The sequence below is a fragment of the Salmo salar genome, chromosome ssa04, assembly GCF_905237065.1.
Source record: "Salmo salar chromosome ssa04, Ssal_v3.1, whole genome shotgun sequence".
Taxonomy (NCBI): domain Eukaryota; kingdom Metazoa; phylum Chordata; class Actinopteri; order Salmoniformes; family Salmonidae; genus Salmo; species Salmo salar.
Window position 1 is genome coordinate 41,143,478 of NC_059445.1, and position 14,868 is coordinate 41,158,345.

A 14,868-nucleotide genomic window follows, 5' to 3' on the forward strand; every position below is an offset into this window, starting at 1 on the left:
TCATGAGGCAACATATGGTATATTGGTCTCTCACTGGAGGGCCAGTAGTCTGTCTGACCAAGCAGCACTAGAGGGCGTAGAATAGGCTACATGTGAATGTGAGTGTACGTGCTTATCATTGTTGTGCAGTTAACAATAGCTCATGCATCATCAGAGTGGTATGTTTTGTGCAGTTTGATTGCAGTTTTACAGCATCAGCAGTATCACAAAAACGACTGCCATATTTAGACCTGGGCAGAGCGGTATGCACTGAAACCCCATGGAAAAGACAGACGGCTGGATGAGTGGTTGGTTTGTTTCTAATTAAATAGATGATTGAGTCACCTTAAACTGTGTGATCTGACTTGGCGACCTCATTCTTTTGAGGGAATCGTTTGTGGTGGTAGTTTTGCTCATTCTTCTTCTGACTCACTTTGCTGGACTATGCTGCAGCTGTCCAGTCATAGAGGTTTATGTAAGTACAAGTAAATTGCGTCAGGTACTAAACAAAAGGCCAAATTTGCCTCTCCTCATGTCTCACAAATTTTGAGAAAAAGTATTTGGTAATTCAATTCATTCTTAATCTATGCTGGACATGCTGGACTCTATCATAGGATAGATTCCACAATGTTGTTCTGCCCATATAGTCAGAAACATTTCCCTAGTAACAAAGTAACAAAAAGTAACAAAAACAGCCCCACATTTCCAAGAACCTGCACCTGATGTGTTCTGTAAGGATATAGTACCCATTTTAACCCCCAAAAACACCTTTCTTTCAATAATACTCTGCAATTGTGATTTGGGCAGTGCCCATCGACTCCTCCCCCTGGGGTGAAATGTTGTATAAATGCAGCATCAGCCCTGGAAATTGCATTTGCCTGAGAACTTAGCAGTGCCAAAACATGAAGGGATTGGGCCTGGTTGTCCTTGTACTTCTCCTGATGCTCTCAGCTGTTGAGGGTAAGCAGTGGATACAGTACCTTGGCTTTGTTATGTCGTGGTGCAGGTGTGCATCATACCTGTAAAATGGGATTATATTAGTGTATTTTCTGATGTGTATTGGGGAGAAATGAAACGGAATTCCTAACAGTTGATATGCTTTCGGAGTTATTTTACCATTAAAGACATTATTGCAAATGCCTTATTATACAGATCATACAGTAAATGTGTGATCTTCAATGTTAGTGTTTTAGCTTGACATCAGTTATACTGTTAACATTGATTGATCAACATCAAAGCTAATATAATAACAGTTCCTGATTTGATCAGATGAACATTTGATGTGAAGGTATTCTAGTCATTAGCAAATGACGAAAATTGTATATGTAGTATATATAGTTGAAAAGTTCTTCTGCTACTTATTCCATGATGGTTTTACTGTTCTAACAGCTGATGATGCAGAGATGCAATATTGGACGTGTGGTTATAGAGGACTCTGCAGACGGTTCTGTTATGCCCAAGAATATATTGTTGGACACCATGGTTGTCCTCGCAGATACAGGTACATGAATGATCTATTTGAAATGTACACATGTAACGTTTTGTATCATGTATATTGTCTAAGAGACCTTGGTGGTGTCTGATCAGCATTGTCAGACATCCACAATAACAGTAGTATGTTGGATTTTTGCTGTTCTGATGTAACACGTTTTTGTGCTATTTCCTGATCCTTCAAATTCTGTTGAGTTCTGTCAGCTAAGAAGTATCTGAGAGGACTTTTTGCACAAGCCCTCACTGTGTTTTTGTTCATTATTTGCAGGTGCTGTGCTGTGCGGTTTTAGCAGTGACTGACAGTCTCATACCTGCAGCAGGACATCACAGGCTGAGGACTGGTCTGCCTTTTTGACATGGCTTGGATTGAAAGGGGTACACTGCTCTTGCATAGAAATAGATGATCATGGTGGCACCTATGGAACTAATCTTGGAGACTCCTTTGGATAAAGCCTACTGTGAACAAATTGCAAGCCTTATGGTAAACGACAATGACAATGTTTGTGGAAATTTCAGATGATGTCAAGATCAATTGACAGTATTTTGGAACCTGAATATGTGTATCTGAAAGCATGTAGTTGTGACTGCTTTCATTACAGTACATGGAACATGATACATGGTAATGCAACTAAAATAGAGTTAATTTGAAAAGCAACACTCAAAGTACTGAAATCCTCTCTAAAATACTGTCCGCTCAATCTTATAGTCCACAGTGAAATTATTTCCATAGCTATTATTAATGCATTTTCAAACAGTGGATATGCGCTTTGGAAATGAGTGGTTGACTGACAATAAAGGCATAATAATACTTTATTTGTTGTTTTGTTTTTTATTCAAAATATCAGGTATTTTAATGATATAACGTTAGATGATAGATTCCACTCTGTTGACCAGAACTGATGATAAGTCAATAATAAAGGGTGTATCAGGTGCTTTCGTTTTACATCCTTTGACTGATGCAATGCTGTTAGTCAATAACATTGTCATGGAAGGAAAGATATAAGATATATAGATAGACGCATGTACTCTGAACAGTGGTTGAATCAATGAAGACAAAAAAATAGTTTCCTTTATTTTTTTTAAACTTTCTACAAATAACTGGTGTGCTTTGTACAACGAGGGGACAATGACAGTCAAGTGACTGACCCCAATAGCAGCCAGCCAGCCAGCCAGCCAGCAGCTGTGGTGGAATGGTTCTTTTGTGAATGAAGTGTAATAATTCACGCTCATGTTTATGTCATCTCACCAGTCGTTCTATGTATGAATATGTTTGTTTGGCATATTCTATGGCATAACTCTGTCATAGGCCATTATACTATGTTATATGACAATTTATTACAATGCCAAAGCACTGCCCTTTTAGTGGGATGGCTAATATCGCAGACACTACAGATGTACAGTAGCCTCTAGACTTGTTTACCTGCTGCTATCTTGGACCAGGTCACCTTTCGGTATAGTACAAATATATTGCGACCAATTCACAAATAGTAATACGTCACCAAATTGTATAAAACTTCCCACAAAATTCTAATTGATGGCTACTCAGTGCTTTAACTAGTAACAACCGCTTATGGACTTATAGATGTCACTGAAGATATCAGTGCTGGAAAAAGTTCTCAATTGCTATACTTGAGTAAAAGTAAAGATACCTTAATAGAAAATGACTCAAGTAAAAGTGAGTCACCCAGTAAAATACTACTTGAGTAAAAGTAAAAAAGTATTTGGTTTTAAATATACTTAGGTATGAAAAGCAAATGGAACTGCTAAAATATACTTAAGTATTAAAAGTAAAAGTATAAATTGTTTCAAATTCCTTGTATTAAGCAAACCAGATGGCACCATTTTATTTTTAAATGTTATTGATGGATAGCCAGGGGCACACTCCAACACTCAGAAATGATTTGCAAACTAAGCATGTCTTAAGTGAGTCCGCCAGATCAGAGGCAGTAGGAATGACCAGGGATGTCCTCTTGATAAGTTTGTGAATTGGACCATTTTCCTGTCCTGCTAAGCATTCAAAATGTAACGAGTACTTTTGGGTGTCAGGGAAAATGTATGGAGTATAAAGCACATTAATTTCTTTAGGAATGTAGTGAAGTAAAAGTAATAGTTGGCAAAAATAAATAGTAAAGTACAGATACCCCAAAAAACTACGTAAGTAGTACTTTAATGTATTTTTACTTAAGTACTTTACACCACTGGAAGATACGGCTTGTGACTGGCCTGGTGCAGTAGAGGTTAAAGGCGTGGATGTTATCTGTAAACAAGTGCCACTGCTTTGTGCACTGCTTTGTATTCTTCGTCTATCATTCTATCTTTGTACCTCTGCTATTCAGTCAGCACAGCGTGACACTACCACAATGGAGTAAACCCCACAAATCTGTTTACATGAGGCTTTCTATCGTCACAGTTATATCACAGCAAACCACACAGACCTTACACCAGCTGGTTTAGCCCAGCAATTTAGGGGGAGTGAACAGGGTGTGTTTCTGATGTTATTCAGTAGTACTTTATTTTCATAAACTGAAACTTTTTCTTTTGAAAAGAGACTTTAACAAATACCCTACTCTATTTGAAATTAAGAATAATTGTGCTGAGTTGGACGTTGTTTAACAGAATCATGAATGCTCTTTTCTGGAACAACACGGTGTAACTTTTAATATTTTTGTCTTTAGTACTGTACTGTTTGATGTGTGTTAAAATAATTATCATTAAAGAGTAAGATTAAATTATGGGTAGATAATTAAATGCATGCTTTGCTTTGAAAGTGAGTCAAAAATACTCACTTTCTTGGCTGGCAGAACAAACAGGCTGGCAGAACAAACCTACCTCCATGTCATGACTGTTCATGGCCTTATCTCTGCAGATAGCTAACCTATTGCTAACCTGTATCTCTGCAGATAGCTAGCCTGTAGCTAACCTGTATCTCTGCAGATAGCTAACCTATAGCTAACCTGTATCTCTGCAGATAGCTAACCTGTAGCTAACCTGTATCTCTGTAGATAGCTAACCTGTAGCTAACCTGTATCTCTGCAGATAGCTAACCTATTGCTAACCTGTATCTCTGCAGATAGCTAACCTATAGCTAACCTGTATCTCTGCAGATAGCTAACCTGTAGCTAACCTGTATCTCTGTAGATAGCTAACCTGTATCTCTGCAGATAGCTAACCTGTATCTCTGCAGATAGCTAACCTGTAGCTAACCTGTATCTCTGCAGATAGCTAACCTGTAGCTAACCTGTATCTCTGTAGATAGCTAACCTGTAGCTAACCTGTATCTCTGCAGATAGCTAACCTATTGCTAACCTGTATCTCTGCAGATAGCTAACCTGTAGCTAACCTGTATCTCTGCAGATAGCTAACCTGTAGCTAACCTGTATCTCTGTAGATAGCTAACCTGTATCTCTGCAGATAGCTAACCTGTAGCTAACCTGTATCTCTGCAGATAGCTAACCTGTAGCTAACCTGTATCTCTGTAGATAGCTAACCTGTAGCTAACCTGTATCTCTGCAGATAGCTAACCTGTAGCTCGGTTACAGCAGGTGTAGACCTTACAGTGAAATGTTAACTTACAAGCACTTAACCAACAATGCAGTTATTTTTTAAAGAAAAATACCTAAAAAAAAACAAGAAATAAAAGTAACAAATAATTCAAGAGCAGCAGTAAAAACATTCTTATGTTTTTACTGTCATATTAAATATTAAATTAAGTGCTGTTTGCATGTGAAAATGTAATGGGATGGATGTATTTGCTTCATTGTTTATGTTTTGGTTGGTGGACTTGGCCCACTCTTTGACTGTATGCACATTACAGAGAGTTGCTCTGATCTACACTCCAATCCGCTAGGTGGCAACACCGCTGCTTATCTGCTACAAATGAAATACAGGCGAAGGTACATAAATTGTTTAGCGGCGGACGAGATGGGTGAATCCTCTTCGGTTGAGAATGAATTTGATGACTGGTTTATCGAGTCTTTGAAAATGTAAGTACGAATTCTTTTGTGAACTAATAAAAGTGAGTTGAGACTTCCTTGATATATTTAAGTTGCTTAAATCATGCTTCACGTGTCTCTGTGGGAAAACAATAGGGGTACATTCACAGGCGGAATGTTTTAGGACGTTGCAGATAAGACTAGAATATTTCTAACAGTACATACTTGCTGCTTTTCTTATTAAATGTGCTGCACCTGCTCTAAACCGAGTTCACCTTACACACGTAGTTCTCTTTCAGATACAATAATATTCACGAGTATCAACTTGAACATCCTACAAGAGTAATTGAATGGACATCAGAAAAAAGTAGGCCTATTCATAATTGTCACATTTTGCAAGGCTATAGTACGTTTTGATTATAACCAACCACATTGATTGTGTTTAAATGACTTTTTGTCTTTATCCCACAGCTATATGTGTTGCAGGTTACAGTTCAGATAAAAATGAAATTTTAGAGTTGCTTTTGCCACTGAAACTTTTCGCTGATGAAAATCAGGTAATGGATTGAAATGATTAAAGCATGAAACAAAACGTTTCAAGATATCAATTATGTATTGGAACGTCACTGACTACCAATGTGTCTATTCAATGTGGGCAGGGTCTTTGTGCAGAGCGAGATTTCAAAGTGGTCCATGGAGGTTTCTCAGATGGCTCCATTCATGGCCTCAAACACATTCCAGGAACAAGGTATATCATAGTAGCCATTGATTATGTAACTTATTTCTGTTGCCGTGAGCTTTCATCTTCAAACTGTTGTTTCTTGTTAAGGTGTGTCGTTACCAATGATGGCTTCAACTCCAATCTCCAGGTGTGGGACTTAGGAGGAGACGATTGTGGTGAGTAGACCTACTGTTTCCTTGTCTCCTTTTCTGTGTATTACAGTATAATCAGACTGCAGTTCCTATCTACTCTCCACTTTATACTGCACATTCAAATGATGATTTACAACCTGATTAGGCCCCGGTCAGCATCGGTTTTACCCACATTGAAATCTTATTTCTGTTGTGTGATTTGTCTTCAAATGATAGATGTCATAAAGAGGACAGGAGTTTTACAACTGAAGAGTGCATCATCAGATAAAGGTGTCAAAATAGCCCCTGGGTTAACTGGAGCCCCATGTGTTCTTCATGGCTCTCAGATCAGCGATATTCAACTGACTGAGCTGACGTCAGGGAAGCCACTCTACTCTCTGGGTAATAACCCGTTTTATATAGTGACACTGAAGCATTCTAGGCAACTCTAATTTCCTATAGAGTATAATGTTGGTGTACGTGTATAACAGTCATGGATATCTTTTTTCCTTCCATCTCAGGGAAGGACATTCCAGATTTACTAAGCTCCCTGCAATTTGTGAGTGGCAGTGTATTTGTCGCTTGTGCCTGCAATGGTGACCTGTATGTGGGGGACACACGGAAGCCTTCCGCTCTTCAGAATAACCCAGCTGGAGGGAGAGAGGGTGCCCACTGGTGTATGGGTGTTAAGACAGACCTGTCCTCATTAGACCCATCCTCCTGTAGTGTAGCACGGCTCTCCACCTCCTGCCAAGTGGTTGTGTCTGATCTAAGGGACCTAAGAGCCCCCTTGTGTCAAGCCCAGCTTCATGTTCAAAGGAAAACTACTGGTGATGACTTCATGAAGGTGACATGGGCGCCTGCTTTAGACAACTGTCTTGCTGTGTCAGGTGAGCAAAATGTCACTGCTTCATCCTGCTTTATGTGATTAATTCATGTCTTATGGATAGTACAAAGTCGTTTCTTGCTTTCTAAATGCACATTCCAATTGAAGGCTCTTGTAATACATAACTTTTCCATTGCATTTGTCTTCCCTTCTAGGTTTTGATGGAATGGTGCAAATCTACGACACTGCCTCTTGGAGGCCAGAGTTGATGGAATTCCAGCCTCTTTTTATCCACCGAGGTCACATGATGTCCGATGATCAGTTTGACACTTCATCAGCTGTGGTCACCACTCATGTTTGGCATCCAAGTCGACCCAGGACTGTCCTCTCTGCTGCTGTAGACGGGTCTGTGCATGTATGGGACTGGGTCGACAAAGCCACTGCCAGCTGTTGACATTCAAACACACTTACAGCTCAATGTTAATCATTATCCAGCTTTGGACCTTGCCTGAAGTCTACATGTTCTTTTCATTATGTAAGGAATATGTAAAGCACTATTTGTGATAAGATGACATGAAAATGACACTTGTTCGTCTTCCCATCCTTATGAGTAGTTGTTATTCCCATACTGTACACACATTTACATGGAAGGGGTATTCTGAGTTTGTACTATTATATTTTGTAAGAGACATTTGATAACATTTTCATTAAACTGATCTCTTCATGTACCTGATAAATAAGACAAACCCTGGACAATGAACCTAAAGGTGGACGGCAGTATCACTTGCATCGCGTTTTCTTCGCTCACAATATGTCAATCAAAAAGATAAACACAGCCTGTTAGATTTTTTTACATTTTATTTTCAAAAGAGAGCACTGCATGCCATTCACATGAATGATTAACAATGTTTTAATGCATCTTCTGCATAGCCACAGATGCAGGCAGGATAGTAATGTGGAGGTAGTTGAGGCAGGACTACTATTGTAGCATCATTTAGAGATAAGGAACATATTCAATTAATTTTGCACATTGGAGTTATCACCTGTGCATTAGCAGGCACTACAGAGAGGCTCACTGTCAGTGCATTACATAGGGTCTGAACAACATACATTTAACAAAAAAAAACATTTACAACTTAACTAGTCATACATTTACAGTGCTATGAGGACTGTTTGTGAACTGTCCAACATAAGATATAAAGTGCTTAAAGACAGGAATGGAGTGTGGGTTTAGGAAACCAATGCAGTTTGAACAGATGAGTCACAGTAGATGAGCATGCACTTGATGATACAGGGATGTCTGTTCATTCAATGGGGCGCATGACTTAAATTAACGCCTGAGGAGCAGAGGCTTGTGGGTGGTTGTCTTCAAAGTGTGCTTGGCAAACATAAGGAATTGCATGACTCTACATTGAGGTGAAAGGAGTTACATTGTACAACTGCAAGTAAAAGTATGCCATTTAAATAGACCACTGCTTAGAGATTAGCATCCGATGACAGCATGCATTGCAGTCCATACATTCAGACTTCATAAAATGATCACATCTACATATTATATTACATTTGATCTAACTATGATCGCATTTCAATAAATTGTGTCAGTTGCCTTTTTTACACAAAACAACTTTGATATAAATGTTTCATTGTCAGATTGCTTATTTTTTATATAAATTGAGGATAAAGATGATCGTGTGCCTCTACTGACCACTGAATCTGATTGGAATTGGAGTGTAATACTGAAATAAAAACCCCACAACAAAAACTAGAAGGTATTTCCTTTCTCATCAACGGTCTGCATGACATCACTGAGGGGAAAAGACACAAAGGCAATCTGTTCAAGCTCACTATTCTCGCCACATTCCATCAGGCAAGCAAAGTGCTCAGTGTCCTCACTGTAGGCCAGGTCTGAGTAGCCACTGGGTCCACTGTGGACGATCCAGGGCCGGTCCCAACCTGACGTGTGCAGTGGGGAACGGTTCAAATACACTCCCAAGTCTTTCCTATTCCTCTTATTGGTCGGGTGGGTGAAGAGTAGCCAGGTTTGTGTGTCTGAGGCCAGTGGTGATGTGGTACCACCCATACCCTCTTCACCTTGCTCAGGGGCAGGGAAGCCAATCACACTGCCTTGGCAACCACCAAGACCTGGCTCCACTAACCTTGGAGCCAAGCGGGGCTTGTCAAAGTAAACCCCACTGCTCTCACTCAAAGCTTCCACTCTGTGACCTCTATGGCGGGCATTGCAGTACACGTGACTGCTGCCCTCGTGGTCTATGATCTCTGCCATCTCACATTCACAGGACTTTCTTTGAAGCATCCTGCCCATTTGCCATGTCTGACCGAAGTCGTCACTGTATATTGAGAAAGCATGTGGCTGTACCGTGAAGGGGAAGGGGAAGGAGAAGCATTTGAAGTGGATATAATAGGCATAGGTAGGAATGATCAATCTTCCATTCTCCATTTGAATGCCATGGCCTGGTCCCACAGCAAACGTAGCCCACCTTCTGACCGTTTTGCCAATCACACTCTCTGTCAAGTCCTTTGTCTGGCTCCAGCTCTGGCCCTCATCATTACTGGTGATGTAACACAAGTGGGCCTTATTCTTGCCTGTCCAGATCTGATGGTGCTCTGGAGTGTTCCCCAAAATGCAGATGAAAAAGAGGAATATAGTCTTGGTATTCTTTTCATACACTGGGCAGGGGTTCATGGTGCGGTGGTCTGGTAAACATGCTGATAACAGCTCCTGGGATTCTGACCACTGGGGAACAAGGTGAAAGTATTGAAACAATCATCAATAACAAAAAAAAATTAAGAAAGTAACTCAACTAAATTAAACATGAAAACCTTCAACTGTGTATTATGACTATGATGTGTTTAGATTTGATGTCGACATTTACCTGAGTGGATCCATTTTGTTGAGTGCCTCTCCTCATAACAATAATTTTTGCATCACTGTCACTAGGGGAAGTACGCTTTTCTGCAAAGGCAAGGAATGTCTGACTCTCTTTTAGGTAGATGAGAGCCGGGATTCTGTATGTCGTCCCAGTTTGCTCCTGTTTGAACAGAGTCGTTTTATCAGGTTGCATTTTGATTCCTTGGAAATAACTCCTTGATGAGGTATTCCCCATAGCTAAATGTCCTGGTTCCTGCAAACAGAGGGATTACTTACACACATGACAAATCACCTTAGACACAAATTTCACAATATTCCCTGCCTGGACATGAAAACACTGTTTCTCAGTTTAATCGGCTAACGTTACGCTCGTATTTCACGACAGCTGACGTTCAAGAAAAATGATAAACAACATGCAAAAAGATAGGCTAGTACTACGTCGAAATTAGTCAAAACACATACTTACGGGAGCTGTTTTTTTAGGCTACAAATCACACCGTTGTGTCGTGAGACCCAGTTAAAACGGTCATAGCTTAGCTATCTCTAAAACAATTTGTTGGCTAATTTGGAAGAGTGTCGTGAAATAGAAGCGTAGTTGGCTCATCCGTTGTGCTGTGTGAAGTCAGTAGCGCAGCAAAAGACCAAGAACTATTGTCTAGTACCGCCGACCGCTGGTGGGAATGTGGTACTAGCGTGTTGCTAGGATACCTACAAATTCCCATATCGTGAAAAGGGTATTTTATTTTTTGATATCTGGTTGGTTAGTTATGGGAGAGAAAGTAACATCGGGAAGTAAGTTGTGTATATATTTAACCAGTACAGCTCACGACAAACATAGGTTGCCTACTCAGAGGCGATTTTAGTATGGGTTGGAAGTGGGATGCATGCCAACAAAGCCACTACACAACACTAAACAATAAATTAATTGCACTATAACGGTGACAAACGGTGCCCACAAACTGTTAGGGCCGACATAAAGCTGTCCCAACAACAGTCCCAACGTCTTATCACTTCAACACCTGGCTCTCAGCGGAGCCTTGCCTGTCAACAAAACAGTTCATTCAGCCTCATTTACTGCCTTTTAAAAAAACATAGCTGATGGCTGACTTGCTTAAACAAATGTGGTTTCTAATGACAATTGAGATGTACAAACTATGACATAAGGAGACGACAAGCTGATAAGAGGCAACCCGTAATTTCGAATAAGACATTAATGAGCGAGCTAGGACGGACATAGTCAATATAACTATTTGTTCATCACTTTTGAAATGTACAGTTACAGAATTCTGAACATGGGCCGTTCTTACAGAGTTCTACCTGTACACCAAGTCAGAACTGTAGGATAAACAAAGGGGGCATACAAGCAGACAATGAAAGTGTCACACCCTGATCTGTTTCACCTGTCTTTGTGATTGTCTCCACCCCCCCTCCAGGAGTCACCCATCTTCCCAGTGTATTTATTCCTGTGTTCTCTGTTTGTCTGTTGCCAGTTTGTCTTGTCTTGCTTACCAGCGTGTTTTTCCGAGCTCCTGTTTTTTCACAGTCTTGTTTTCTAGTCCTCCCGGTTCTGACCTCTTGCCTGCCCTGACACAGCCCGCCTACCTGACCATTCAGCCTGCCCTGACCTCGTTATCGAAAGCTCTTACCATTTTCGATGATTACATTTCTCTAAAACAGGTTATAGGCTACATGTGCACCACCAAGTCAGAAAAGTAGGCTAAATTAAGAGGGGTAAATAGACCAAATTATTAGGGTGAGGAACATGGGCTACTAACATCTTACAACATTCACTTAGTATTACTTTTTTTAGCTACAGCATACATATCTCCCTGGCATATTACATCATTTATGCAGCAGCATAAAAAATGCTTTCAAAACTACTGGGAACTCAGAAAAAAACATGGTCGAATCATGATGACGTCATGATCTTCAGGTTGTAGCTCTAGAAAGAGGCTGGATTTACAATTCCGAGTTGGATGAGTTGTATTTTCCCAGTCAGAGCTCGTTTATTCCCGACTTCCCAGTTGTCTTGAACTCACTGAAGTCAAGTTTCCGCAGTTCAGAGTTAACAGTTGTTTTGAGCGCAGCACAAATCATGCTTCATTGACAGCATGGCCAATGTTGAATGTTTATAATTTTATACTTGGAAAAGAGCCCCTTAATCCCAGATTTGGGACCACACAGCCACTCCACCGGGTAGCAGACTACTGATTGCTTTGCAATGCTTGCAGTTAGCCACTATCACTGATTCCTTCCAAACCACTCATTGTTGAATTTGCGATTTCCAACTTGTTTATGTTCAATGGCCGATAAGCAACGGTACGTTTTATCTATAATTTCTCTTCATTATTTCTCTTCATATGACAAGGATTAAAAATGATTTGCCAGTAGATTGTCGACTTGATTCATGATGATGACTGCTAGCTAAGATTTTGAAAGTATGATGTTGACATGATCAGTCCAATCAAAGCTACTGTACATATAACGTGATTTGCCGTAATTTTATCTGTGTCCAATGACCTTGAGTCTTCTTGGATGGGGACTTCTAATCTAACTCTATGGCAGCACCGAAGGGGCTAGAATTTTCTAGCTCTACCCTTAGACTTGGTGGTGATGTAGTGTCCCCATGAGTTACAAAACACTGAGCCAATCACGGTGCAACGCTCTGTATTTTCTGCTGGCTTGCCACACCACCACAGAAAGCACTGAGCTAGGCTGAAACACCTGCATTTTGGAGCTGCCTGACTCAAGAAAACAAAAAAGAGACCATGTTTGTATTAACTCAATGATATAAATATATATTTTTACATTGTTTGCAAAGGTATATGTGACACGTATTAATGCCAAAATAACATGCAAAACAGGCAAGCCCTCCCAAAAAATGTAGATTTACTGGATTTTGAGAATGTTGCTTATGTCACCGCCAACTGTCTAACCATAGGTATCATATCATATAATTATGTGTTTTCATCATTAAACCTCCTAGACAAACATTTTAATTGGAACAGAATAGAAAAGTAACAAAAAACATGTTTCCTTTCTGACTGTCTCAGAGCCTTTTGGTAAATTCCCCTTCCTGGGGGAACTTGAGCTTTCATTGAATGGCCTCTGCAACGTGACACTCAATGCTGAGGACTTCCCTCACCTGGAGGTAAAATGACTCTGTGGTTCTACAATACCCCGTAGTCACATAATCAACATGTCATCAAAAGTCTATTGGAAAGGCATATACATTTATAGTTCATGCCAGATGTTCTAATTAAATCGCTACAATGACTTGGATTGATATGTGTAACAGTACTCTTCATGCGTTGTGTACAATCAATCATCGACACGAACTCCAACTTGTAACACAATTACAATAATACAATTACAATATAATATATTTAACAATGTACCTGATAGGAACAGCACACAATTGCACGTCATGCAATGCACGGCTCACCATCCAACTCTGCACTCACGCACTGTACAAAATATACAACCCCCCCCCGACACAGTAAGTTGCTAGCTAGTGTTAGCTGGAATTCTGGAAAACGCACGACAAATATTCACCAAAAACCGCTGCATCTTATGTGTGATGTTCGAATAACATTTACAAACAAATTGATATAAATTGTACATTTAAATCATCACTTGGGAGTATAAAAATCACTTTTGACGTACAGTGCTTTGCAACCATCAATTTACCGCTGGTTTGGTGCTTGTTCACTGGGAAGATTCTAATTGAAACATCTTCCTCGTAAGCAAGCTACGCAAACCAGCCAATAAGATGCCATGTTGAGTAGGTGAAGGCAAGACAAAAATAAAACCAAAACCCCATTGGCTTAACAATAAAGTGGCAAGGGGAATCACCAATATAACCCTGTTACATATGGAATTACCTTCAATTTAATATCTGTTAATCCAGAAGTAAAATCTTGCGTAATTTGGTCATCAGAATCTGCCCATGGGAGATTACCTTCAATTTTGTACATTTTAGTCATTTAGCAGATGCTCTTATCTAGAGCAACTTACAATTAAAATAACTTTATGTTCATCTGTATTGCATTTGACACAGGTGTTAGATTTGTCCTACAACAATCTGTCTGGAGATGTCTGTTGGTCTACTTCTCTATCTGAAAGTCTTTCATCTCACCGGGAATCAGCTTCAGGCCCTTCCTCCCAACAAGGCTGCCCCTCGCCATGACCTCTCACAGCTGTGAGTTCATGTTCATATTGTTGTTTTTATTGTAGATTTTAAACTGTAGGTAAGTGCAGTTTTCTGGTTTAGTTCCCTCAGTCATAGATAACCTTCCTGCTCAACACGGTTTAACCACTAGAATGAAATGAGTGGCTTCCTGGTGTGCAAGTGCTCAGAAATGTGGCTCTTATGATTTGTTACCTGGTAAAAGTTTATGGTCCAGTTACATTCCACTGGGTGGCAGTATAGGATGACAAAGAGGAGAAATTTACCAAGCGCTCATAATACACATTTGAACAGAATACCTGCTAATAGGGATGGACAATAGACACGTAAGTAACTTTTTGAATACTAGAAGTATGTGGAATATGTTAATATTTACTCCTACTGAATAGGGCAAAGGATAATGGCATGTGATTTCAAACTCTTGAGGTGCTGATGCTACAGTAGATAACAATAAGCTGTCCCCTGGTGTCTTCAGAAGCCTTGCCAACCTAAAAAGGTCAGTCATAGCTTCAAAACGTAGTATTATTCCTGTCCACAGTATGGTAAATGAAAGAAAACAGTGTAGTACATTACAGTGCATAATGCACACCTACCTGCATTCCTGTCTATCTGTAAACTGCCGTGGTAATACACTGAGTGTACAAAACATTAAGAACACCTGTTCTTCCATGACATAGACCAGTGGTTCTCAACTCCGGTCCTCGAGTAT

At 40.0% G+C, this 14,868-nt stretch overlaps 3 protein-coding genes across 5 annotated transcripts; 2 read left to right on the top strand and 1 right to left on the bottom strand.

Moving 5' to 3' along the window:
- Window positions 1–498: 498 nt before the first annotated feature.
- Window positions 499–2,281, top strand: defbl2 (defensin, beta-like 2). Its single transcript, XM_045717654.1, has 3 exons — window positions 499–939; window positions 1,369–1,480; window positions 1,739–2,281. Exons 1-3 carry the CDS (start codon window positions 882–884, stop codon window positions 1,758–1,760), a joined length of 192 nt encoding a protein of 63 aa, XP_045573610.1. The 5' UTR covers window positions 499–881; the 3' UTR covers window positions 1,761–2,281.
- A 3,042-nt stretch (window positions 2,282–5,323) lies between these two features.
- Window positions 5,324–8,673, top strand: LOC106603095 (WD repeat-containing protein 73). The gene is made up of 8 exons (XM_014196301.2): window positions 5,324–5,453; window positions 5,702–5,769; window positions 5,874–5,959; window positions 6,062–6,150; window positions 6,232–6,299; window positions 6,492–6,656; window positions 6,776–7,144; window positions 7,296–8,673. Exons 1-8 carry the CDS (start codon window positions 5,347–5,349, stop codon window positions 7,532–7,534), a joined length of 1,191 nt encoding a protein of 396 aa, XP_014051776.1. The 5' UTR covers window positions 5,324–5,346; the 3' UTR covers window positions 7,535–8,673.
- Window positions 7,921–10,666, bottom strand: LOC106603094 (sialidase-3). Of its 3 annotated transcripts, none has more exons than XM_014196300.2 (3): window positions 10,437–10,666; window positions 9,975–10,130; window positions 7,921–9,835 (listed from the first exon to the last, which is right to left on the bottom strand). In XM_014196300.2, the coding sequence occupies exons 2-3, from the start codon at window positions 10,008–10,010 to the stop codon at window positions 8,843–8,845; spliced, it is 1,029 nt and encodes a 342-aa protein (XP_014051775.1). In that variant the 5' UTR covers window positions 10,011–10,130; window positions 10,437–10,666; the 3' UTR covers window positions 7,921–8,842. The 3 variants fall into 3 exon arrangements, with proteins under 3 accessions (XP_014051775.1, XP_014051773.1, XP_014051772.1); XM_014196298.2 differs by having other exon boundaries at window positions 9,975–10,223; window positions 10,433–10,665; XM_014196297.2 differs by having other exon boundaries at window positions 9,975–10,223; window positions 10,437–10,664.
- Window positions 10,667–14,868: the final 4,202 nt, after the last annotated feature.